This window comes from Labrus bergylta, chromosome 3 (assembly GCF_963930695.1).
Source record: "Labrus bergylta chromosome 3, fLabBer1.1, whole genome shotgun sequence".
NCBI lineage: Eukaryota > Metazoa > Chordata > Actinopteri > Labriformes > Labridae > Labrus > Labrus bergylta.
In genome coordinates, this window is record NC_089197.1 from 12,914,193 (window position 1) to 12,941,797 (window position 27,605).

Genomic DNA, 27,605 nt, shown 5'->3' on the forward strand with positions numbered 1-27,605 from the left:
AAAGGCTGATTCTGCAGTGTGCTGTTACTTCATTTGACACATGCAGAGGTTAATTAGGCATTAAAGATGACTACTTTTGGGCCACTGATAGCCTAGTGGTTATGACGTGCCCCATGTACAGAGGGAATATCCCTCAGAGTAGTGGCCTTGGGTTCAAATCCAACTTCGGCCCTTAGCTGTATGTCATCCCCACTCTCTCCTTCCAACATTTCCTGTCTCTCTTCGGCTGTCCCATCTAATAAAGGCAAAAAGGCCAAAATAATATCTTTAAAAGAAGAAGTTTTTTTTTTTTTTTTTTTTAAGAGATGATCAGTCGTACAGATACAGAAACTTCAGTCCTGATTTCAGTCTGGTTCATGCGCGCCTAAAAACTCCTCACCGGAGCTTTAATGTCACAGAGAACACTGATGTGGAAGTGCAAGAAGTGTCTTGACCATTTTCACACTACCTGAGTAAAATAATGAATCCATTCATTGAAATTCTTGCTGACCAGTGTTTTGTTTTACTTCATCAATCATCTTAGCTCAAGCTGCTTCTTCACTCACAATGAGCAGTACGTACTTTTAATATTTGACCCATTTCTGTACTTTGAAAATATGAGGAAATATCAAACTGTCAGTGGGGGGGCATCCTTATGGTGTTTGATGAAAAGAAGACGAGCACAGGTTTTTACTTTGTTAGTATTCATAATAGTTTGTATACACAATGTATAGGAGCACCAATAAAAAAACATGTTTTTTTCAAACCTTTTTTTTTCAACATTTTTTAAAAAGCCACTGATTTTGTTTTCTACAGAAAGCAAAAAAAAAAAAGCTCTGTACATGAACAAGCAACAACAGAATTCCTCATCACGAGCTGCAAATTCAACAACTCAGCTGCTCAAATTCATATCATCTCTGAAGCAAAAAAAAAACATAAACAAAGGAAAAAAAAACCATAAAAAACAAGACCAGCTGCCTGCTGCTTACCTAGGACACTACGTTACACAAACAGCTTCTGATATTTAAAACACAAGATATGTAAGAAATGTACTTTTCAAAAATTGTGAAAAAGTGCAATACAGGTTCAACTGTTTACAACTCAATAGATTATTTCCCAAATGGAGTCCGGTCCTTTTTCTCCCGCGTTTGTTTTCAATGATTCTTTCCCAAAAAGCGAGTTCCTTGTTTGTATCCATAATTTAAAACTCTTACAGTTATATTGACATTCATGAAGATGTACATAACGAGAAACATGGTATTCACAAAAGTAGAGCAAATTACTATGATTGTAAATGACAAATTTCTTTGGGTAAGAGGGTAATGAAAAACTAGAGATGATTTTTTTTCCTTTTTTTTTTCACATTGAATTTGTGTACAGAACAAGCTTCTTGTTTTCTTTTTTTCTTCTTCATACAAAAACTACCATGTAAAAAAAATCTGGGAGTCCCATTCAAAAGGCCAACATCTTTGCATCGTGTGAGATTTGTAAAAGAACCAGGGCATCTGATGAATACAGCAAACACACTCCACCGAGGGAAAAATGCACACGTGGTTCAGCAGTACAGACGTCTGAAACCAAATATTGGTTTTTGGAAACGACACACATTCCAACAAACGTCTCGTATAAAAGATAACTCGTCTGTTACAGGTGATTGATTGATTTACTGGGTGCCGTGTGAGTTTTTTTTTTTTCTTCGAAGGAGGGGTGTGGGTCAGCGCCCTGAGTCCTGGGTACCCCTGACCTGTGAGGAGATTTGACAGCATGACTCGGAGCGACATCCACGGAGAGTCGAATCGTCCCAACATACAAACATGTTGGTAAGGCCAACATGGTCTTACCAACAGGCCAAAAATGGAGCTCCCACAACAAACTAAAGGCTGAAAAAGGAGACGTGTTAATGTACAAAGCGGGCAACACAACGCCAGAGAAGAATGTACTGTAGAAACACTTCGGGGCCTCTCTCCTCTTCAGCTTCAGGATTTACTTGTTCTCCCATTTTCATCCCAAATAATAATAATAATAATGAAATATGGGAAACATCAAAACAATGAGGCAGTTTAAAAAAAAAAACGAACACACAACATATGTACATGTTTATAAGAATATGTGTGTAAAAAAATAATACAATAACATAGAAAATAATAAAAAGTCATGGCACAACATACGACACATCGGGAGAAAACAAAGAACAGGTTGATGAATAATGTGGGTTTGTAAAGTAGGAGGGGGCTGAAATCCAATGTTCACTTCACTGAAACGGCCCAATAGATATACAAAATGCACAAAGAAAACACTAATCAAACAAACACTGTGTGTAGACTGCGCTGCATGAGCACCAACATCAAAAAACCAGCTTTTTTTTTTTTTTTTTTTTGGACTTTCTCCTTTTGACTTGACATTGAATCAACTGTCTCGAGTGAGCATTCAACGAATAAAAAAAACCTACCGCAACGTATTTTTGCTGAGGAATAAATTCACAATCTTCCGGATAAAAGCGACCAATGTTTAAAAGTTCATTGTCTCTGAGAACGGTTCTTCACAAGAAGATGAAGCGTGTCACTTTTTCTTTCCTCTCATGGCAATCTCCTTCCTGAGACTGAGCAAGGTAAGCCGAAAAAAGTTCCTAAGTTTCAGTCTAGAGTTTGTTTTTTTTTCTCTGCAAAGGGAGAGGAGAGTTATTTGGGCACAAGATGCCATTTAGTGTCCGCCAGCCTCTGGCTCCTAGGTTTATGTTTGGATGTGTTTGTTTGACTGTAAGAGTGTGTGTCTTTCTGTATGTGTGTATGTTGGTGACAGAAAAGGTGTGTCGGCGTGTAAAGGTGTGTGTGAGTGCTCATGGCGCTGTAGTGATGGCGTTCAGGTCCTTCATCAGGCCCTCGAGGTGGGCCATCTCCTCGGTCAGCTCGTCGGGCTCGTAGCTCTGAGGGAGAGGAACAGGGTTACTGCGGGGGGCGGGGGAGGGGCAGGGAGGGAGGGAGGCAAGCACCTGGAAGGAGGAAGGAAGGGAAGGAAGGGAGGAGAAAAGAAGGGAGGAAAGGAGAGGAGGAGAGGGTCAGTCAGGGATCTTCCAGAGGACAGGGGGAGTCGTATGGGTGGGGTGAGGCGAGCTTGGGGGGTTGTGTCAATAGGGCTTTAAATGGAAACAACAGAAAGAGGCAGCAGACAAAGCAAAACATCCAAAACCAAAGAGAAGTTGACAAACATTAAGGATTAGGAGATGGAGTAAATTATATAAAGTCATTCCAGTCATGGGTTTTGTTAAGGTAAGTTGTTAAATGGATCGAAATGCAGCCGACAACGCAACAAAAAAATGGTGAGAATTGAAGTTGGACGGAATAAAAAAGAGAGAAAGAACAAACAGAAAATGTGGTTAACACCAACATCTAGTTCAAAGTAACTTCATAATCCAGTGCCCAAAGAAAACCTGACATGGATTTGGAAGGAGTGTGTGATTGATATAATTTTGCAACACAAGACTGAAACAGTTTTAAATATTTTCCATCAAGAATCCTGCAGTACTACAAACTGCCAGTAGGGGGTGCTATACTCACGCTGTCGACATCCTCCAACATCTTGCTGGTCTCTGGAACATCGGGGGCGTTGGGCACAGTGACTATCATCGGTGTTCGTGTCCTTCCTAATGTTCCAATAGAGGCTGTTTTAACAACATGGGGGTGAGTAGGAGGCCCTGAAGGCAGCACAAACACAACGGTCAGTGAAGGCAACAAATGGCCTTCCATGCAATTTATGGACATGCATACAGACAATCTCCAGCTAGTGTCAAGAAAGTGAAGATGAAGTCAATAAAAGTGACTTAATAAGAGTCTTAATATCAAATTTGTACAAACTTGTGCTCAGTTTTGTAATCCTAACATTTACCAAAAATCTGGATCAATAGTCAATCATGAACTAAATGACGCAGGTTTAAAATTCATAATCATGATCATGTCTGTAACAATCTGAAAATAGATTCATGATTTTATGGCTTTCATACTGTTGTTTTCCCCGTCACTAAAGATCGTTCATCACACCATCATTGATCGGTTTTGCTCAGTCTCAGTGTGAACAGCAGCAAGCCGTCTTGTAGACTGATGTGACCTGAGTTTCCCTCTGTGTGTGTGTGTGTGTGTGTGTGTGTGTGTGTGTGTGTGTGTGTGTGTGTGTGTGTGTGTGTGTGTGTGTGTGTGTGTGTGTGTGTGTGTGTGTTTCTTCTTACCAGTCTGAGCCAGCAGTGGCGTGCTGGGCAGAGCAGGCGACTCATATGTGGGATGGCTGCCCGCTGGGATTGCAGGTACAGCAAAGCTCTTGAGTGGGTGTGCATGGGCGTGCGGGTGGGCCGAGCGGTGGGGGGGCAGTTGGCTTGAGTAGCTGGGCTCCTCCTCTGTGGTGGTGGAGCCATGGTAGCTTCCCTCAGGGTCGACCATGATCTCCGACGGGCAGGAGACCTGGGAGGAGGCGGTGGCTGGAGGGACAGGCTCTGAACTGGGAGTGTTCCTGACCGACTCTGGAGAGGGTGAGGAGGGGAGACCAAGGGAGGGGGACAATGAGCAGATCTAAGGACTTCACCAAAAGTAAAAAAAAAAATCTCGAGTGTATCTGCCTTCTGTCTCGGTGGCAAAGTCAAAGAGAAGTTCAAAGTCTTAAATTACAGGGAGGTAAGAGAAAGGTTAGTAACACTTTAAAATAACGAGAATGTGAGCGTAGCGAGATGGCGTCTGCGCGTGAGTCAATGAGCAAATGACAGATCGATGAATGAACAGGACCAGGCCTGACTCCTCTGTACTTCTCCTGTTGTTCAGCAGGGGGCAGTGTCTCACCTTCAGAGTCCACCCTGTCTAGATGGGAGATGGGGGTGGCACAAGCGTGCGGGCGTGGGTGCCCGCCGCCCTGGTGGTAGAGGTAGCTGCGTGTCGGCGATGCCAGGCTGCCCATGTGATAATGGTGGTGATGGTTATCGAGGGAATGGATGGGATGAGCACTAATCACAGCTGTGAATGGAAATGAACACAGAGACACACAAATACACACAAACACACACATGGGATGAGATGTTTAAGCGGCTGTAATAATGATGAAGGTTTTGTTTCTGATGCATTTTTTGGTAATGAACACACATGATTATTCTGTCTGTATGTTTCACCAAATTGAGAATGTATCCAATAAACATCATCTGGAAAGAGTTGTCTTTAGCATGAGATATATTTCTATACTGGTTGTGTCTTTAAAAAGGTTCTTCACGCTCTGATTTCTAAATGTAAATCATAAGTATTGATTGATCTCACTATCTGTAAATCCTGACAGTTATGACATCACAAACACACACACACACACTTACGCTGAGGGGGCTGTGCGTCAAAAGGCATCATCATTTTAGGCCTCATCCCCCGCCGGCCTGCTAGTGTCGACATGCTGTCCTCTGATTCGTGGCCTAAAAGGTACGGTGGAAACCAGCCAATCAGAAAGAGCAACGACTCTTTGTTTTTGTTTTTTTAAATTGATCCCTCTTCAGGATCCTTAACCAATTTTAAATCAAAGGGTTCTGGTTAACTCCCTAAATGTGATTTTTAAACTCAGCAGTCTTCTGTTATGAACTGATACCGAGTAGATTTACAAAATCTGCAGAAAGTTGGATTGTTTGCATAGTGTGTGCGATCATGTTGGGTAACACAACAATGTATGAAAAGCATGAAATGTTTTGTATGATCATCACAGAAACAACAGCAAAAACAATGAAACACCAACAGAATTTTGAAGGAACATCCAGTCATCCACCTGAAAGCAAACCTGTCTGTATTAGCACATTTCCTTGGTTTAAAACTAGTGCTATTTAGTTAAACCCCCAACATCTTCTCCCCTGTCTCCAAACCAAACTCAAGAAGTTTGCTCAGTGTTATTATGCATGTAAGCTCAAGCAGAAGGGGTGAATTTCACTTTGATCTCCTTCCTATTTATTACATCAACTTTTAAGTCTTCCCTCTCTTGGGCAAGACTGACCACGGTAGGAGTTGCGTCGCTGCTGCAGGTGAGGGTCTCTCTCCAGGCCGCTGTCAGCTGGTGTGATGTCTTGCGAGGTGCGGGGGATGGGCGTTTCAGTCATGACAGGGTTGGGATCCGGCGACTTGTCCATGGGCTTGAGTTCCAGCCTCTCATGATGAATCCAAAGATCAGGAGGCTTCAGGTCTTTCGAGTTGCCCTTGTACTTGTGGGAGCCGTTTGAAGACTTTGAAGCGGCACGTTTTCTGCAGGAGAGAACGGAGCGAGATGGTGAAATACTAACATCAATTAGAGAGAAAAGATGGCAAAAGTGGTGGAAAGAGAAGGGATCCAGGATGCAGCCGAGCTGAAAATCTGTTAAATTAGCAGTAAAAAAATGTTGGGTTTTTTTTCAGAATGAGCAAGGGAAAGAAAAGGACATGAGATCTCACTGTGCTGCTTACTTTTTCTGATGGGACGTGGTGCGCCGTGTGCACAGGAAGGCCCCAACCACCACCACGATGATGGTGAAGGCCCCCACTGAGATGATGATGACAATGACCAAGATGTGATTTTCGCTGTTTCCTCCCACACCTGATTTACCTCGAGAGGAGAAACACTGGATTAGATATTAAGCATTTATAAACAGCATTAAAAAAAAAAGACATTTGTTGGTGGGGTGTATGTTACGCTCTGTGGTTGAATCACTCGCCCCATGTACAGAGGTCATAGCCCTCTAAAGCTGCAGCCCTGAGTTCTAGTCCTAAACTTGACCATTCATGTCATCCCCCACTCTCTCATCCCTTTTTCTGAGTCTGTCCCCTGTCAAATAAAAAGCCAAAAAACATCTTAAAAAAAAAAAAAAAAAAGTAACTTCTAACAACTTCTAGTTGTTGCTGTATTGCCGGAGTGAAATCTTACCAACTGCCGTTCCAGGGTCCTGAGGATGTTGGTTGCCTGAAGGTCCAGGCTTCGGTGGCAGATTTGAGGCTGATACAAAAGGAGAAAATATGTCACTACTGTGTTTAGGCCTTCACTTTACTCCGTCTTGGTCAAACATTCATGACATCACAATCTGAACACTTCTACAAGCACTAAAAGACTTTCCCAAAGTTTTCATGACTGAAGTTGAAAATCTTTAGAAACAGGGACACACCGAGTTGCAGAGTCAGCAGTGAAAGTGTAGAGGGGGAGTTTACCTTGATCATTAGCCATTTTGTCAGAGGACTCAGCTTAACAGGCCAAAGGAGAGCAGGGAGAGAAAGACACAATAAAAAGCAAAAACAGGTTAGCTGTAAAGCTGAGAGAAGATGGAAATGAAGCCAAAGATGATTATAAGGGGGAAAGAGAATGAAGCCAAACTAGAAGAATGTGAAATAGTGAGAAAAACCTAAAGCAACAGTGTACTACAGAAACAGCCAAGATGATATTAAAAGCAAAGGATCGAAAAAACAACCTTTTTTAAAAGAGAAAAGTAAATTAAAAAAACATACTGAAAACTTAAACATATTTGAATGCAGCACATAAAGACTGGACCTAAAAAGCTTTTTTACAATTAGAATGAGGTGTAGATTTGCTGAGCAGCCTTTTAAACCAGTCAACAAGGCTTATGAAACATCTTGTCTGCGCTCTCAGGAGAGTTTCTCACAGCTACTTCATCAGGACAATTTGTGTGAAGTGTTAACTAGAACATTTATCCCAAATTGGTTCCGGCACATCAGCTGATTCGCTCAAAAGATGATGAAAAATACATCCTCGGAGAGCCATGCATTGTTGGACACAATCAATTTTTGATTATAGCTTGTATGTTTTATATAACGATATAATATGATGAAATACTTAGACTATGCAGCGTGTTCACAAACATATCTTTTGAAGTCTGAGGATCTTTGCAGTGTGACGCAGTCAAATCTTAAGAGATATTTTTGGATTTGCACTTTTTGGACCAGGGCTGCATTAATCACATTTATCGTGATCACGAAAAGAACATTCACCATAAAAATATCACTGAAGTCTGAATTCATTGCAATATGTAAGAAAAATGTGTGTAAACCAGCAAAGCTCTCTTACTCAGCATGTGTACACTCTAACCTTCAGACTGAGGCCTGGGCATGATGGCCACGCTATCACACAACTGAGATGCAGTCAGATAAAGCTAGAGTGAGCTAACAGCTAAACGCAGATGAATTGGTTTCAATTAAGTGGTGAATAAAAAAAAAAAATCTTTGTGGATTTATTTTGGATTAGGTAGGACATGTTAACACTGTGTAAAACATAAGGAACAGCAGATTAACGTATACATGCTAATATGCACCTCACATCATTATCACATAATATTTTTTTCTCATATGAGGCAGGCCTAATACAAATAAACTTTGAACTTGTTTTTAAAAGTCTGGACATACAGCGTGGATGTGAATGCCACAGAATCATCCAACATTAACACAAGAATCTCGCTAAACTAATCCGATCCATCCCATTACATTCCTGGTAATCAGCCGCTGTCACGATAACTCTCTTGATCTCGAACGCTCTCTGCACATTACAAACTGGTTATGACTTTTTCTGTTTCTGATAAAAAACCTTTAAACATACAGTATGTATCTGTAACTATGACTGTATTGGGAATAATCAAATATCGCTCCGCTCTTTTTTTATGTTGCACTGTTCCCCCAATGTGTACTGAGCTCGTTGTCTTCCAAACTTACTCTTCGGAGTGCGGAAGTGTACAGCCTCAGACATGGGGCCCATGCCCTTTGAATTTCTGGCCTGGATCTTGAAGTAGTAGGTGGTGTCCAGAGTCAGCTCCTGGATCTGATGAGTCAGGCGGTTTCCCACGACGGGCTCAATAACCCAGTCGTGGACTTCAGCATTTACATCGGTGCTGTAATAGATGATGTAGCCTAAAACAGAGAGGAAAAGACAAACAGTTACAAATCATTGCTCTAAAGGCTGCACAGAATCATGTTTTTGTGCCACATGTTTATTCTCCAAGTCCGAGTCATGTATCACATTCTTCATTTATTTAATTAACTGCATTGCATCTTCTTTGAGTGTAGCGCTTGAGGCTGCAGTTTGGACTACAGATGGAGACGAATGATCCTCTATGATCACATTGCCAGTAAAGAACATTTCTTTTGAGATGGTTAATATGTTATCCTTAGCAGAGCACCTTCAGTTACGCTTTGTGACGACTTGTAGCAAATAAAACTAAAGAACAACAAGACAGAAATCTGACTTCTCAGTCCAGAAACACTTTATTTTATTGTAACGTCCAAAAGGTAAGTTGAACCTGAGCCTGTCATTATCTGTGAGAGTGCACTGGAGAGACTTTGAGACTCACCTGTGATCTTTCCATTGGCCTCAGACGGAGGCTGCCAGTTCACAATGATGGTGCGGGGTTTGTTCTCTTTGCTCACCACAGTCACGTCTTTCGGGGAGGAGCTGGGGACTGTGGGGGGGGGGGGGGGGGGTTAGAGACAGGACATTTGTCATGTTGTTGAAAAGTTCAGATGAAAGGTCAAGATGACAGACCTCTTGTACAGTATTGAATCCAAACAACATGGTGAACTTACCAGTAAGATATGAGCAAACAATGTGTGTGTGTGTGTGTGTGTGTGTGTGTGTGTGTGTGTGTGTTGGGTGCTTTTTAGGTGTAAATGTGTTGCATCTATTTTGTTTCTGCTATGTCTGTCCTAAAAATTGATGACTTGATGTCCTTTTTTATACATTTGTGAATGTGTGTTTTTGACTTTGTAGATATCATCAACTTCTAAACAAACCCCTGGCAGGGAAGAAATTCAAACTGTCTGTTCTCCTCTGTTGAATAAATAAAAGGTTTCACTTGATGCCTAAAGCCCAGTAAATCTCATTTTAATCATTCATAAATAGATTGGTACAAAGTTTAGATCTAGTTTATTGTATGACATTTCACAGCTCAGGCTACTAAAATTGACAATGACGTATGTCTCAGAACTTTGACACTGAATTAGGATTATGCAAATACTCATTTTGCAAACAGAGCGCTGATGGATTAAAGCGTCAACGCTGATGGTTCTATGTGTATTTCTATCACTCATTCAGTCAATATGTAACGGTAATAGTTTTGCAATCAATGATAGTTTTAGAGATAAATCCACTCTTTAATTAAGTGCTGAGAAAGAGGTTAAATCGTTCCTAATCAAGCTAAACAGTAACGTTATAAAGAACCAAAACTGGAACAAATAGGTTTTTAATCCATTAAAGAGTTGCGTCTTAGTTTATTGTTCCTCAGGCTCCAGGCCATGGGTCTGCAAATCAGGAGAAAAGTGTAAACAGATCATTTGTTTAAATACAGAAATATGCATCATTATAGGGATTATTTTTTATCATGATGATTGGCTATGTTGCATGGACGCAGGGTTAGTTCCAACTGAGAGAATAGCAGAGCAGTGCTGAAATTATTCTCAACAATTACCAATTTCCCTCCAGGTTATTTTTATTGCTCTTTCGGTTAATGCTGGATTCATTTATAAATACCTTGCTTAATATTATTTCAGTCATATTATACTGATGAGTGACAGCATGACTTTCCTTAGGCGTGTCCTCTCCTTCCATTTGGGCTGCAAAAAGTGACATGTTACTCCCAGCCAGCCAGGGGTCGTTACACTGGACATGTTGTTGGTTTGTGTCTTTATGATTACCGGAATGTATATTTAGTGTGTTATTTGTGTGTGTGTGAGTGAGTGTGTGTGCGTGCTCCTACTGGTCTCAAAGGTGGTTCCCTGCGCAGTCATGCTCCATGTGCTGGTGCGTCGGCCTTTGGTCACCATGACGGAGAACTCGTAGAGCGTGTTGGGCTTTAGACCCGTCACCATGTGGTTCAGGCTGGTGGTGTTGGCCATCTGGGGAGAGAGAGGTAAACACACACACACACACACACACACACACACACACACACACACACACACACAGATGGTAGATTATAGCAGCTAAACACAGATACAGTCTGCAGGGACTTCAAAGTATTTTGTCAGCCACGAACAAGCTGATGTTATAATTACAACATAATAACAACCTTTTCCTCTCCGATTCAGATTTTAGTCTAAATCGTCAGATCATTCTGAAAAATAACCAAAAACTAAACATAGTAACTTTTCAATCAGGCTGGACAAATAAATATATAATTAAAAATCAGCGAATCCCTTTAAAAAAAAAAGAGAGAGACACCTGAAAAGAGTTTAGGAGACATTACACACACTGACCACTAAGCGGAAGTAGAACCTTTTGCATTTTGTGATGCTCTGTCGTGATTGGAGGGAAATATAATGCAACCGTAAGACGAATGTAGCCATTATTTATAAGCTGTAAAACCCAAAACAGCACAATCATACACGAAATGCAACACCTCTTGGCATATTTTTGACATTTCTAGTGCGGTAAAAACTGAATCAGTCAGCAGATCCCGAGTTAACCACTTGTCTTTAAATCTGCATCCTTAAACGGTCGGGAGAGAAAGAAGGCAAGTTTCAGCCTGCTTAGTCGCAGCAACATTGAGTCAGGTTAGTCAGGTCCCTAACAGCCTTTTCTATACTGTTGCGTGCTACGACCGATGTGCAAGTTCTCCGGAGGGGGCTGTCAAACAGAGGGCAGTGGGATAGGACAAGAAAACACTGTCCGTTTAAAAACACGCTGCCAGTTCAAGAGCAGCTGTCTCTTCAATAATGTAAAAGCTTGTCTGGCTAGAATCTCTCTGAAAGAAGACGTGAAGAACAGCAGCGTTCAGGTGCATCACTGCTGGTTAGACCGGCCTGAAGGAGAGCAGTACCTGTGTAAAGTCTGAGGAAGAGTCCACACTCCACTGATAAAAAAAAACACAGCAGAAAAGACCCCTCTAATAGACTTGTTAATATATTGAATTTGGTTAATGGGACAGAAACATAATGAGCCCATGGAAGTCTTTAATTACTGTCACAGTGTGAGAATCTAACCAATTTAAGCATCCACTCATAGCAGCAAGACATGACTACAAGTGTGTGTGTGTGTGTGTGTGTGTGTGTGTGTGTGTGTGTGTGTGTGTGTGTGTGTGTGTGTGTGTTTCTACGTCTGTGTGAAGAATGCACTGTCAGATCGACTCCCTCTTTTTCTACTTCTCAGTTTGTCTTGTCCTTGTTGAATAATTTATCAGTAAACGCAGGCCTTTATCTGAGCTCTGCTCGGTCACAGGTTTGCACACATGCATACAACCATGAACACACACACACACACACTCATACACACACATGCACGCACACACACACCTCATCCACACTGGCATCCAGCATTCTGAGATAACTAACGGTAATTGAGAATTAGGAATTCAAGAATCCAAAGATGAATCTCAAACACCTTGTTTCAGACTCATCTCAGTGTGACTCAGAACAAATATTTTATACTCTTTTACATAAATTTCACTTATGCGCACGACTTCACACGCGGCGACACTGGATTTGAATCTGTGTGACAAATGATCCCAGATAATCTGTGCAACATTACAAAGCTGCACTCGATGAATTCACTACAAGATGAACTCTACAAATGGGCTTGATTAACAGAAATTAATAAACAAAGAATGGACTGTATCATAACTCTTGAATCTCAAAAAACTTCTCCTTTTTAAATTCTATATCCCTGTGAATAAGACATATTCAACAACTGAAGACCTTTGGAAAAGTTATTAATTTTTTCAAAGACTTAACTATTGATCAATCAAGTGCTCGAGTCTGAGTCAACCGGATTCAAATTTAGACAAGCTGCCTGCAGGTTTTGCAGTGATACGGTCTTAGATATTTGATACAAGGCTAAAACACTATAGTTTATGAAAAGTGAAATACTGCTGAGAGACTTCTTCTCTTTGCAGTGCTTTGAAAGTTGAATGAAAATCGATTATTGCTCTGTCACAAATATCAGGCCTTATCTACCACTGTGCTTTGGAGCTGCTGCTGGAATCCTTATTTTGTACCATGAAATGACATAACTCTTATTTTCGGAGCATCAATAGATCTTCCTGGTTAATGTTTATATGAAGTGGCGCACAAAGCCCCACTGCACTGAAACACGTGGACAGTTTTCTGTGTTAAAAGTGTGTTGTCATGAAAAGCCGATCAGCATGATGTGAGCTGTACTTAAGTGAATTTCACCAAGTTGAAAACGAGTTTGTTGAGCTTTAAAGTGCTGATGTAAAGACCAAAGAAAGCAGAGAACGTTTTAAAATGAGACTGGAGCTTTTTTTCTTGTAGAATCCTGCTTACAGTAAGACAAAATGAGGATAACATAAATGTTCTAAGTGTAGCTCCATGGTTGAAGAAAAAAAAAAAAATCAGATAATCAATTTACCTTCACTTTAGTGTTGGCAGGGATGTTGGTCTTCCAGCGCACTGTGTAGAACCGGTTGTCTGTGATCTTCTGATTCTTGGGTAGCGAGTTGTCAGCCCAGGTTACCTTGATGGTGTCGTGGCTCAGCACGGAGGCCTGTACACCCACGGGAGGCATCATGGGAGAGGGGTCTGGTACTGGGGTGTATGGAGCATGGAAGAGTTCGTACAGGTCAACATCGGGGTCTATGGTGTCTGCGCACGAGGCAGTTAACCAGCATGCATGGACACATATTAAAACAAAGAGAAGCGTGGAGGAATACAAAAAAAACAGGATGCAGGGAGGAACGACAAGGAGAAAATCAGGTTAATGAGTTAAAAAGGAGGGACAATTACAAGGAATGGAGAAAAAAATAATTGCAACAAGGATGGGATTGGGAGAGATGAAGAGAAAAAGAGAGAAATTCTATTAGAAAAACAGACACTGACCTCTACAACAAGACAAATCTAAAGACCTGGTTTCTATAGATGCTACTGTACAGTGTTGATCGCTCTATAGCTACTGAAGAGAGAGGAGCAGGAGATACACTATTCAAGAAAAGACTAATGGAAAAATAGAGTGTGAAGAGAAACCCACAACCCTCCAGCCAACTTTTTAAACTTTCACATTCAAGTGTTGACCCAATCTTTTCAGAAAGTGGCAACACTGAAATGTGTTCAGAAAGGTTTACATCATGGAGCCTTTCACAACATTTGAATGCAAAGTGGATAAACAGAGGGACACCGTATGCACTGGAACATTTCACAACATCTTTGCAAAGTAATACTGACAAGGGGAACTATGTCCTTGAAAACTGTAGACAGTACACAAAGGTTTTGAGAGAAAGAACCTGCAGGCAGAGAAGAGAAGAGGGCCACGGTTGCTGAGGATGGATAGGTGTGAGCTCGCTTCTCTCAAGGAAAGAGAAGAGGTGAAAGAGCTTTCCCACTTTCCTAGATCTAGTTTTTGACTGACAAATGTCCCTCACAGTTCGAGTAAAGTAACATTTTTAATGATCCTAAACTATCTTGTGTCCTCCTCCGTCCACTTAATTGATTTGCTTTTGTGTTGCTTCTAAGTTGCATGTTTTTTTACAGCACATAACAAAAATCCGCTCTCCTGGATCCAGATTGAAAGCCCACTCATTTGTTTTTTTTTGTGTTTGTGACTTTTAGACTGGAATTGACACTCATGTCCTATATCATCTCTTTGTGAATATTTATGCTTTCACGATTCTGTGCACGTTTGTAAAACACTTTTTACCACTTTGAAAATCATTTTTCGTAATATTCTTAAAGGAGGTAAGCATTAACATCAAATGATAATTCTAAAAGAAAATGAAGCGGCATTGAAGTTTGAATGTGTTGATTATAGCGTTTTGACATTGGTGAATGTCAGTGATATAAAAATCTTCAAGTCTCAGAAAAAGATGAGATAGATAAAATAAATATTTGTTCATCCCACAACGGAGAAATGAATGAATGTGTCAACATATTGTGTTTCTAGATTTTTTCTACGTATTTTTATTTTATTAAGAAATGTAAGTCCTAAATAACAGTTTGTTTTGGGCTAAAATAGTTAAAAAGACACAAATAAACTCACTTTACACATTTAATTAAAACAATCAGTTGAGTTTTAGTCCTGCTGGCTGTTTCTGACAATACTTTGAACGTTAACACAGACGGATAAGAAGAAGAAAATCATCTCAAGAGAGATGGAATCATTTTTAAAGCTACTAATAATATTTCACCATTGACATATCTATTTATTGAGCAAGTAAGTCATGGATTGTTAAGATTAGGTGATATTATTCACTAATAATACAGAGCTAAGTCCAGCACTTGATTTTATTGTATTTTTGTAAGTTGCATAACAACAACCTGTCGCTTAACAGTCCGTTGGTATAAAAGTGACTGTGTGTGTGTGTGTTTGTGTATAAGTCACCTGCCCATTACACCTCAAATCCCAGTGAGAATCTGTGTGTGTGTGTGTGTGTCTATGGGAGGAAAATAGGGGCTCAAACAAGCAGCTGCTGGTCAGCACACTGAGGGCTAAACACTTCAAGATGGCCTTGTGGCTTCTGGTTTTTCTGTCCTTAGTTTGGTTGAGATGAGGAGAGGAAAAAAAAAAAAAGAAGCTTTGGTCAGTCAACCGCAATGACACCCCTCCTTGACCACTTGTTGGACCTCTCCTCTCCGCCTCGCTCCATTTGACACCTCTTTGTGCAGAGCTGCCCTCATTATATTCCCAAGACTGAATCAGAGAGTGTGTGTGTGAAGGTGTGTGTTTGTGTGTGAAGAAGATCGAGCATTCATGTGGTTTTGGAGAGGCTCTGAGGTTCTTGGAGTGGCATGCAAGCTGCTTTTCGCTCCTCAAGCCTGGATGAATACAGCCTTCAGTGTTTACAACAGAATGCACTGAAGAAAAGAGGCTGACTTGCCCTTGATAGATTTTCTTTTTTATAACAGAAGGGAATGCAATCTTTTATTTGTCACATTCATAGTGAAGACGTTATTTTATTATTGCATATTTAACTTAGCACTCCCCCTGCCTAAGTTCACCAAGTTTATCCTAAGTTTTTTTATTTCTTCCAAAGTATAAGTAATATGTAGGTCAGCTCGTCTTTTTAATCCCGACTTGAACAAACTGGCAGGAACGGAACGCGCCCCAGAGGATTCAGCAGCAGACGATGGTGGGCTTTGGTTCTGCTTTGAGAGGAAGAGTTTGGATCTGACGAAGGGTTGCCAATGCCACCACGGGGGGTCTACATGCATGCAGCGCTCTGTGAGTGTGCGTGAGAGAGGATGTGAGGAAGAGAGAGCTTCATAGAGAGAACTGTACTGTGTGACAGTGTGCAAGTGTTTGCATTCACTGAGACTGCCACCCCCCCCCCCCCCCCCCCCCCCCCTCGAAGCATGTTGATGTGACTCATGTCATCAAGCATCCCAACCCTCCCCGGCTCACAGTGAACTGGTGCCGCGGCAGAGACAAACCAGGGTGATCAAGGCTGAGCGGGGAGGCTGGATGGAAGGAGGAGAGGAGGTGGGAGAAGCCCACATTCTGCGAACCCCAGGGAGCATGGGCTGGTTTGTCTTCTGACACTGTCACATAAACTGAGTGAACTCAGCTGACACGCAGTCTAGCTGGCAGTGTTTCACATTTTAAAGATCATTTGTCAGGCTCTGGCATTGAGACTTAACTTCTACTTCTAATTGATAAATGAGATGCTGATCAAAGGCTGAAAGATTTGTGTATTGTCTGAATGAAAGACGACAGATTCAACTCCATCACAGTTCAGTCCAACTTAAACTGAAGGCCAAGATATTGATAGATAAATAATGTTTGACTCAGCCTGCGAAGCTCCAATACTATTATAATGTCATACAGCCATACTTCATCGATGTGTTACCATTGATCAGCAACAGAAAACACTCTAGATAACACAAATCTGTAGAGACAGAGGGCCTTATTAAAAGGAGAAACAACATGTTAAATAACTCACCAGGTACAGACTAAATCAGAACAGCTAATGTTAACATTCAACCTATTAACAGCAAACATTTCTTTTAGCTGGCACACATAGCCTTTAGCTAGCTAATATTACCTTTATCAAGAAGCCAATGCCTCTCCTGTGGACTTGTTTAACAACAGGAAGCAGAAATGTAAACTATGATAGAATATATAGAATAATCCAATGCCGAACAGATTTTTTTTTATTTACCTTGCCTATCGTTCACCCGGTGTAAAATGTAGCACAGAGAGCCCAAAGCAGCTACCCTTCTGTAAATAGTATTCTTCAATTATATTTCAGGACATTCTTCACGGTTGTTAATCTCTTCCATCAGCAAATGGCAATCTTTTGACCTACAATTTTAATATGATGAACAACTTGTAATCTAAGGGCAAAATTCAAGGCTTTAAGCACATCTGATTAAAAAAGAAGCTCAAAACTACTGGGGGCCATAAAGCACAGAGTTAATTAGAGCACTGAGACACCCTGATGACCCGGTATCTCTTGGGTAATTTGGAGTCCAGACACACTCTGTCTGATAATGAACCCAGGTTAGAGGGGACAAAGACAAATGTCAGTCCACGTCCTTTTCTTCTTCTTCTTGGCTCAGTGACAACAATCTAACAATGTGAGAGCGTCCGATTATACATTCTGTGCGTTTGCTTCTGTTGTGTACGAGCTGAAGAATAGACGGTTAACAGGAAAACACAACTATTGAATATTTCAGTGAAATAGTGAGTGTGTTTATGTGAGATTGAGATGTGTGTAGTTTGTACCTGACTGAGGTCTGGTGATGGCGCTCTCATACACAGGAATCCCCTCGCCCACGTTATTGTAGGCCTTCAATGTGATCACATAGTGGGAGCTGGCGTCTGAGAGAGAGAGAGAGAGAGAGAGAGAGAGAGAGAGAGAGAGAGAGAGAGAGAGAGAGAGATTAATGCAGCCATCTAATCAAGGCAAAACTCCAGAGACTCTTGACTCATAATTGCGATATTAGTCAGAGTCAGTATTTGAATACCGTCACTCCTCCGACTGTGATTATAATGAAGGCGTCAGTTATGTGCGTGAAGATATTTGACAACTATTCCTCCCCAAAATGTCTCTATTCCCTCATTATTATTTTGTTTTCAATTTTCCATTAACCCCCTCTCGGCCCTTTGCGAGAGCTTTGATTTCTGAAGGATTAGTGATGTCGGTACATGACGATGATGATGATGACGAAGAGGATGATTTTATTGTGTCATGCATAAACAACATGCTCTGCCCAAAACAGGCTTACAAGACACCATTATTAATTCAAATAGACCAAAGACCAAAATAGACACTAAATAATAATAATGATAATACTAACAGAACTAAAGTGGCCAGCTTACATTTGACCGTTTATTAAACATATAGACAAAGTTTGACCTACGATATGGATCAAAATGGACAGAAAATATTTATTCTCAGCTCATTCTGAAATTGTTTTGCTTGATTTCCAATAAAGTCAAATCACTATTCCTACTCCAAAAAAGGTCCATCACAACAATGCTTTCTTGAGCTTTCCTCAGAGAATTCTCTGATCTCCAAAATGTATGACTTCAGGGTGGAACATAATTGGTGTCAGTGTTTTTCAATGGTTGGTTTCAATGGACAGATCCGATGCAGAGAAGCTGCACTCATGTAGAACTTTTTAGTGAGGCAGACCTTTGTTTTGATGTTTCATTTTCTTTTGATGACAGCAAGCGTTAAAATCACCACCACAAGTTTGTTTTATTTAAGCCTTTTTTGACCTTTAATTATAGTGTCCCCATTAGGGTAATCTGTGCAATTAGTGGCTGAGGCGTGTGGCGGAGAGGAACTCATTAATTCTGTAAATACTCACTATGAGGTACAGATGAATCGCTTCCCGTTGTGTGTGTGTGTGTGTGTGTGTGTGGTAATTTGTTATTAAAATGAGGGGATTTTAAGCCCCAAATGTACAGTTTCAGTGTCAGAAAAAAATAAATATATATTTAGAAGAAGGAGCACAAGATTAATGTTTTAAATGCTGACAGTTTAAGAAATCCTGCATCAACCACATGGGGTCTCATCAACATGTCATCAGTCGTGGCATTTAAATCATCAAGTCAGATTATCTTTGCGATTATGTTGGCGGGAAACATCCGAGTTATCCCACCAATAACCATTTAAAACAGAAGCACTGTAAACACAGTGATAAACACAGTGATAAACAGAGTAGCTAACGGGTTTGTTCTTACCGAGGTTGTCGATGGTGAAGTAGCGCTGCTTGTAGTCCACTTTGATGGTCTGAGCGTGAGGACTGCCGATGCCATAGCCGATGGAGTAACCTCGCACCACAATGTCCTGGTTCTCCGGCGGCGTCCAGCTCACCACGATGCTGTTGACCAGCGGCCGGACGTGCAGAGAGCTGGGCTGGTCGGGTACACGGGATTCTGGTGCAGAAGAAACACAGGGAAACATTGAGATCTGTTGACGCTTTTAAGATGCACTTAAAAACCTACTGATACTCTCTTGCTATTAAGTGTGATTCTTTGGGTTTTAGATTATGATAATCTTTCACTACTTCCACAACATTAACTTGTCTTTAAAAAATGCTCTGTATGGATTGAGTAATCAGGTGTTTTTACCATCCAGGTCGCTCTCAAACGTCTCCGCTGTGGTCCAGTCGGTGGCAGGTCCTGTGCCGTTCACAGTCATGGCCGACACCCGAAAGGAGTATTCTGTCCCACGCTCCAGACCTAACACAGCAGACACACACAGCTCAGATGTAAAGCTACAGAGACTGAGCTGTGGCTGATCTGAATCTTAAACAGCAGTAAAATCACTCAATAGAGCCTCTCACGTTCAAAAATTCAGTTTACTGATGCTCTTGGCTGATTTGGGTTTGAGTTGCAGCCATAATAAATATTTAAATAATATTCGAAAGCACAAATATCTTAAACAGCTGCCTGATACTTCCCTGCACAATTAAGGAAAACAAATCCGTGCTTCTACCTCGAGGGAAGGATCAAGTGAAGGTTTCAAGTGTGCAATTATTTTTCTTTTACATCCAATAGCATGAGAGTGATTGAGATTTACACTTCACCACTGATTACGTATTTGTTTAGAGGAAAAAGTATGAGAGCAGCTAGCAAGAAATGTGATAATAAGAGGTTAAAAAAAAAAAAAAAAAAAAACTTTCGGGAGTCTGGCTTCGTTCATATTTGAAGGCTATGTCTTCTCCAGAACGAGCCGTTTCACTGCTGGGTGCCGACTTTGGTATTCATAAAAGAGGGGAACGCCTGCTGACAAATGATGTGTTGCTGTTTTAAATTGCTGTAAAAATTTTCATCATCGTCATATTGTGCCATTTGCATTCTACATGCACTAATCCTGTAGTCTTTTTTTTTTTTCTACGTACCCACTATTCTGGGCCACCCTTGGGGGTAGCTTCTGAAGACTGCCTAACTATGTGTGCCTCCAAGGCTACAACATCTCCTTCTAAATGCTTTTGAACCAACAAACACGCCTCTGTTTCACCCCCCCAGAATCTTCTCAAATATCAACTTTTAAGTGTATATTCTCTTTGATGTAGCACACAGCGTGAGGCCGGGCCACTTGAAAGTTGCTGAGACAACATCTAATATTAATAACCATCGCTGTGTGTCTTTTGGTGATATTGTGCATATTTTGGTGGAATCAGCGGGTAATGCAAGGGTACAGTAAGACATGCAACTCCATCTCAAAGTGTTCAGATGAAGTTCACATGTTGACTTAATTAAGAGAAAGACTGAGACCAAACAAGAACTTAAGAAGCTCTTTCAGTTGGAAGATCAAGACGTTAAATACTGCAGCATGGCAGACGTAGCTGAAAGTACATTAGATACATCCAGCAGAGATAAAGAGTCTGATTCAAGTTTTAATGTAAGATTCAGGAAAACATCAAAAGGGAACATTAGGATTTGGTATTCCCTAAGAAAGAAAAAAAGTATCCATCATTTTTAAATGATGCTCAACCATCACATCGCAATCCATCACAGGAAAGTTAGAGACAGTCCGTTGAATGGAATAAAAAGCTGCAGCAGACAAGCTTTGTTTGGAGTCAAGGGAACACATGCCTTACAGTGCTTAACTATGTTGACGGCTGTGTTCACACTTTGCATAAAAACCATTGAAGTGGAGAGCTTGAAAAACATTTTGGAGGGAGAGCAGGCTTCTGAGTTTAACTGTATTTTAAAGAGCAGTGTTATAACACCAGTGTAGTAGCATTTTAGTAATCTTATTACTGCCTTTCTAACATGTTTATCAGATAAAACTTTAAATGGGCTAGCACTGCACACTTGTCTTTCTGCTCAAGCCAGAGAATCCAGGTCAACGTATCAGACACTGTTAGATGTTCAAAGATCCAGGCTCAGAATTCAGAAGTGACGGATCCTTTGGGATGGCTGCTCCTAAACTGTGCAGTAGTCTATGTGTTAAAGTGAACTGCCCCGACCCTTCAAAGTTTTTAAATAACCGCTTTACACCCACCTCTCAGCGTTGACTTTTAATGACAGTTGATGTTTTGTGTTTTTATTTTACTCACGTCTGTTCTTTTATATTGTGTTTTAAGCTAGTCCAGCACTTTGGTCAACACTGGTGTTGCACGTTAAATGTGGTTTATACAGTAGATAAACTTCAAGTGATTTTCACCTTCTCTTTCTTTGCATTTCTCAGGCCTCTCACTTCACATTTATCCATTCAGTATGTAAACAACAACATTTCCTGCAGCTTTAAGAAGAATATATTATCAATGCTCTCTGTACTACTCAGCAGCTTTCAAGATTTACCACCAAACCTTCAGACCTACATGTTAGACAAATTTACCACTGGAGCATTGGAGTTTACTGAAAGATAGAACCAAAAATAATCCGTACTGAAGTAAAAGGTGCCCACAAGTTTGGATTTACGAGCAGTTTAAATGTATTTGTTGTACTGGTTGTACAATGTTTGTCTATCTTCCCTAGATCTAGACCGACATTGGCTGTAAACTCAAAGATTTGAAGTGTTTAGAATACTTAATATAGAAACACACATTGCAGGAGAGCCTCACTGAGAAAACAGCGCATGGTTGATGGGAACGGAATGTCCTAAAGCTGACACTCAATCGGTCTGTGACAAAATAAGCTTTACATCTTCACACATAACATCTAAGGTTAAAGATACAGCCGGTAGTTCTATTCTGAAGTTGGCGGTCATACTGATTTTTGCTAATGCGTTAGTGGCCATTACCCTCAATGAGCTTGAAGAGCTGGGTGCCTCCTGTGATCTCGGTTACGTCGCTCCTCCGGGATACTTTCCTGTATCGCATCTTGTAGCCTGTGATCTCCCCGTTCTGGCCGCTGACGGGCGGGGGCTGCCACCGAAGCATTATGCTCTGAGGGAGGGAAAAAGAATGAAAAAGCTTTGTTTAGTACATGTGGGTCTATGCGCTTTTTGGACCGGCAGCTGTAAAGGTGACCTCGTCGTTTAGCGGGTAGCTTCACACCTTCTCATACATCTTGGCATGGGCGTTTGTGTTAACGTAACTCTGCAGGATTTAATGTTCTGTTCTGCCAGATTCTCTCTCACCTCCCCGTCCTTCCTCCTGACAGGAGAGCCCACGCAAAGAACACTAGCATCCCTCGGAGTACAGGTGACGCAGTGAAGATTGACACATAAGGAAAAAAATAAACACATGACTAATAGAAGGAGGAGTCGAGAAGAGAGGGGTCTGTGGATGTGTGTGGTCAGGTTAACCCTGCAGGGAGAACGATGAAGGCAGCATTTCTACTGGCAGGATTCTTCCATCTTTTTTTGAGTCTGTGTGTTTAAAGAGATAGGTGGGGGGTATCCCAGCGTGGTAGAAGTGTTAATTAACGCTCCCCTACTGTCGCACTGATGCACAAACGCCGGAATGCACGTGGAGGGCAACATGTGCGCTCCCTCCCCAGCAGAGTCGACTTCTACAAATTCAATTTCTGTTAAGAGCGTTCAATTATTCCGTTTTTCTTATTACACTATCAGTCCTGACTTGCTATGCGTGTTGCTTTTCTCCGTTTTTTTTCTGTAATCATAAAAACCTGTTTAATTGACTTGGGAATTCACAGGGGAAGGCGAGATGGCAGATGTGGGGTGGGGTGGGGGGGAGAAAAAAGGGTGCAAAATAAGATCATGTTGCCTTGCAGGTAGAAATAAAAGATGCCGGGTTCTGAGACTGAATACAATGCATGTTAATGAGCTTCTTACTCCCAGTTCAATTTAGCTGTGCGCAACAAAACATCTAATTGGATAAATGCTTTGTATCTATATACAATTTCTACAGGAATTATTGACTTAATGACTGTCTCTCCCACATTCAGGATTAAAACACAATGATAACAAAGGAAGAAAATAGATTCAATAAGGTTTAGAAATAAAGGAGGCCAGATGTTTATTTCCCTGTTCTGAATGGGATGTACAGTCTTAAAACTATTCTGCTACAATCCCCGTTTCCCACAGAGCGTCTCCTCTTCATTTTTCTCTCAACATTAGCATGAGTGTTTTCTCTCCACAAATCTCGGCTGAGTGTCCCGCAGCATGGGTGGCCAGTTCTCACTCAAGCTGGGAGTGTGTGATAGGATTGTCTACCAGTGTTATTTTTTCCCCCCAGTTTGCTTTGACAGTTCTCTTTCACTTGAGCTCCGCATCGACCAGCGACGGGCTGAAAGCTTCGGCTGCTGCTTTTGTATTCAAAGCATGCACCCTGAGGTTTTTGGTTTCTTCCTCTTCCTCTTTGCTGCTCTCTGTTTGCACTTGCTGCCTCACATGTCACGAGTGAGAATCCCCCCTTTTATCAAATTTAATCCAACACTCGGGTGGGTATGTACAATAAACAGGCCAACAGCTCTGTGTTTGAAGATCAAATGGCTAAAGAGACAGGCAGCCGAGGACGGCTTCCTGCTGTAATCAGGAGCCTGTTGTGCAGCGGGCAGATGCTTCAGCAGCCTTATCTAATCAGGAGTGTCACACAACAACTACAGTTTGTTTAACTGTAAAAGAAAATCTGCTCTAACATCAAACTCAAAAAAGCGTGAGGCATCAGGAGTTGTCTCCTGGCCTGTGGGAAATACGATCCAGCTATCAGTGATCAAAAAGAGAAAAAAAGTTATCTAGATAAAAGACTTTCACACACTTTAATCGGTTTTGAATTTATTCAATTTATCTTGTTGCCTAGAAAACATGTCAACCAACAGGGTGAATTTTCAGTCACCTGAATAATAATAATTTACAGGTAATAAACATCTAGGCATCCATGTTAATTGGGCTAATTTGATTTTGTTTTGAGCGAGGGATTCTTTGTTTTTAAAAAACCTGCCATGATGATTTAACTAGTTCTTATGTGTGGCATGTGTTCCTCCCAAGGCTAACACTTTTTTTGATTTCCATTTAGATTTTAGCTGCAGGCTTTTATTTTCCACATACTGTACAGATGAGAGTGACGCAGAGGATAAAACCTTTTGACAGGCGAGTCTCCTGCCGATGAGAGAATCGATGAGGGTTCACACACCCTCTTAACCAGCTGGGGCTTCAGGCCTCTGACGCAGATAATCACGGAGAGAAACAACAGTGTTCTGCTCTGCAGGCTATGTATCTGTTCTTCTGTTGGTGTGTGTACCTGAGTGAGTGATTGTGGATGTAGTGAAGTGGATACACTGCACACAACACAACACAGCCACACTATTGGACGTTCTATTTGCATTCTGTACCTGAGGCAGTGTCTATGATGAGGGTGGACGCTTGTAACTCCGAAATGAGGCAACAAGAAAAATCTAAATCTGACTCTCAGTCTTACCTTTGAGTTCTGGACCTCCACGGTGAGGTTTTGAGGAGAGGAACTTGGAACTGTGACACAAAAAGGAAAACAGATCAATCATTTTCTTCAGCAAAAAAACAACCAGAACAAAGAAATATAATCTTTTATAGAGTTGAAACAATGAACTGATGGACTCAAATCCAATCGGAACTGATTATTTTTATATCAATGTTTTCAGGGGGGGGGGACTGTCAGCACTTTGTTTTGTTTTTTGCCGTTTATGTAATATTTTAACTTGAGAAAATGTGATTTCATAGTACTGTGGCATTACATTCAGATGTTACTGACATTTTATTTGTGTAAAGAAGTAAATAAAAGCCACTTTAATCTATTACTGGAGACTTATTAATATGTTTAATCTACTTCAAAGTGAGATAGAGATATTTACAAGTAATGCATCTCGCTGGATTTAAATGCACAACAACTGAACTAAAAGCAGCCAGCTTAGATTTTGGCCTCTACAACCAACTGACCATCAGAGAGGGTTCGGACTACGACGTCGTCAGTGGAGACACCTGGACCGTGCTTGTTGTTGGCCACCACACGTAAACTATACTCGGTGTTCTTCTTCAGCCCGGTCATGGTGTACGACTGACTGTCTATGTCAACGTCCTGAAACAAGGGGAAAAACAGTCATATTAGGACTTCTACTTTGTATCATTTTCCAATTTAAAGAAATATAGATTTTTCTTTCTTTTCTCCTAAACTGTAATATGTGCTTCTACAGACAAAAAAAAACACATAACAAGAGAACCACTGATGGAAAGCTTTGGTTAAAAATTGAAAAGGTTTCATTTTTGAAAACATTCCCTGCAAAAGAAGAAAGAAAGTGAGTGTTTCAGTGGTGACATCATGTTGATATTACAGCTGATATTGCAGCATTACAGTTGTTTTATTATGCGTGTGTTCAGATTTAATACGGTCTAAATATTCTGTTTCCAACCAGTTTCAATACATTTACAAGCCGAGCAATCCTGCAAATATGTCAAAGCTACAAAATGTGACGGCTGATTCATCATTTCATTGCTCCAACATTTCTGTTTGTTATTCCGTTTAAAAATGTCTTCTTCCACTGAGACACAAATTATGCGCTCTGTGATTACCACTTTTTGCTTTACAAATTGGGCACGTCGCTCGCACATGCCCAATTACACCAAGCCAATTTGCATTCAGCTCCTCGGCTTTTACAATTGGAGTGAAAAGCTGGGACTTTGTTGAAATCTAATCTCGCCTCCAGAGTGGTCGGACCGCAGCCTCTGATCTCAGGTCAGATGTTCACGTGACCACATCAGTCTTGAAGATGCACCGCGGGTTGTCCCTGACTTGCCCCCGTCTTTTAATATTTCATGTCTTTTTCAGTATTGCATCTTTCTAACTTCATCTCTCTTCTCTCCCATTCCTTCACCTCTTTTCTCTTCCTTTCCATCCCTCTCTTCATCTCTCGCCTCTCTCACCTCATCTCTGGCTCTCTTCTCCCGGGAGCAGAGGCATCATTACTCAGTGTGCTGGCTGACGTTTCATCCATTATCATATTAAAGGCTTTTTAATGCCTCACTGGCTTGCCCACTTCTACTGCTAAAGCCTGGGCTGACTCAATATCTGACCAGATTCCACTCTTGCGACGGAGAGTTAGACCTGCAGAGAAGGACTCAGGGAATGGTAGCTGCTTTTTTATAAAGTGTGCGTTTCTGTGTGAGATGCATAATCAAGAGTGTGGGCGAAAAGCAGAACAAAGAGTCTTTGGGCAGATTATTAGGAACTACTTACCTCATCACATTTAGACACATTAGTCTACACAGTCATATTCTTTTTACATTATCTAATGAACCCTGCAAAATCAAGCATCAGCTACACACACTGTTACAAGGCCGCATGAGCAGCCCGACAGAAGCTGCATGTTTGGAGGAGTGCACACAAAGAAACATGAAAATAAAAGATACATTTAATAAGCCTAAGGGCTGAGTCAGTGCCATCTTTTAAAAAATGGTAAAGGAAGTTTATCCTGATTTAATTTAATTTATCTGTACATTAAACTTCTGGATAACATTTTAGTTTTCATCAGGCTTCGTCCTTTGTTTCATTTTGGTATCTGCAGCTCTGCTTGAAACATTTCAAAACAAACAGAAAAGTTTTCAAGGTGATCTCCAGCTAAAGATGCAGATTTTTTAAACAAAACTTCCTATCATAAATTTAAATTATGGAATATTCTTTTCCTATAGTGGGTTTCCTCACAGTCGGGATTTTCCCTTTAAAAAGAAGAACTAAGCGCACTGAATAGAGGCTTCATCCTACCTGTTCATTGCCGACGCTCTTGTCTGTGTAGTACAGCTTGTAGGTGACGATCTCGCCATTGCCAGTGAGAGGTTTGTCCCAGCTCAGAGAGACGGAGGTTGGCGTGTTGGACACCGCCTGCAGGTTAGGAGCGGGACCCGGCACTTGGACTGGGGGAAAAGGGTGAAGCAGGGGAGCAGAAATGAACAAACCTCTCTATTTTAAATTTCATATCTTCAATGTACTCCACGTCTGATGCTTTTTGCTACATCTCAAAAGACATGGACTCAATTGAGCGAGGTCCAGTCGTTGCTGCCAAAAACACACATTCTTGGCTCCCTCACAGCCACATTTCCCCGCGAGCTCAGACCAGAAGACGGCTCAGTCTCTGCAGCTTGGTGGAGACAAATCCGTCCCCTTTACGCTGGGCTCAAAGCCATGTTGATTTTCTTTTTATTCCCATGACAAACAGAGTAAAGGTACATCCAAACAAAACAAAATGTGCATCTTTTATTCCCCCAAAACTTGTCTTTGTCGCTTTTGTTCAGTGTGGTAGAGCAAGATGTTTGACAGTTTATCAGATGACTTTGTTAAATACAGGATTAATTGTTCAGTTATATTTTAATTTGAACAGATAAC

General features: G+C 41.1%; 1 protein-coding gene across 18 annotated transcripts in view; it reads right to left on the minus strand.

Annotated features, from left to right (window-relative positions):
• Positions 1–662: 662 nt before the first annotated feature.
• The window catches only part of neo1a (neogenin 1a), a 164,200-nt gene continuing 137,257 nt past the window's right edge, over positions 663–27,605 (minus strand). For 2 of the 18 annotated variants that reach the window (XM_065952727.1, XM_020637670.3), the window contains exons 10-29: positions 26,988–27,136; positions 25,169–25,307; positions 24,675–24,724; positions 22,094–22,238; positions 19,471–19,581; positions 19,081–19,275; positions 17,614–17,709; positions 13,309–13,484; positions 10,700–10,838; positions 9,299–9,406; positions 8,664–8,858; positions 7,155–7,187; positions 6,877–6,945; positions 6,420–6,558; positions 5,977–6,221; positions 5,318–5,410; positions 4,800–4,970; positions 4,199–4,486; positions 3,534–3,670; positions 663–2,968 (exon numbers count right to left, since the gene is read on the minus strand). In XM_065952727.1, the coding sequence (XP_065808799.1) occupies positions 2,816–2,968; positions 3,534–3,670; positions 4,199–4,486; positions 4,800–4,970; positions 5,318–5,410; positions 5,977–6,221; positions 6,420–6,558; positions 6,877–6,945; positions 7,155–7,187; positions 8,664–8,858; positions 9,299–9,406; positions 10,700–10,838; positions 13,309–13,484; positions 17,614–17,709; positions 19,081–19,275; positions 19,471–19,581; positions 22,094–22,238; positions 24,675–24,724; positions 25,169–25,307; positions 26,988–27,136 (2,831 nt within the window). In that variant the 3' untranslated portion in view covers positions 663–2,815. Of the gene's footprint in view, positions 3,113–3,533; positions 3,671–4,198; positions 4,487–4,799; positions 4,971–5,317; positions 5,411–5,976; positions 6,222–6,419; positions 6,559–6,876; positions 6,946–7,154; positions 7,188–8,663; positions 8,859–9,298; positions 9,407–10,699; positions 10,839–13,308; positions 13,542–17,613; positions 17,710–19,080; positions 19,276–19,470; positions 19,582–22,093; positions 22,239–24,674; positions 24,725–25,168; positions 25,308–26,987; positions 27,137–27,605 lie in introns of all 18 variants that reach the window. The other 16 variants (XM_020637672.3, XM_020637664.3, XM_020637671.3 and 13 more) reach the window with 14 other exon arrangements.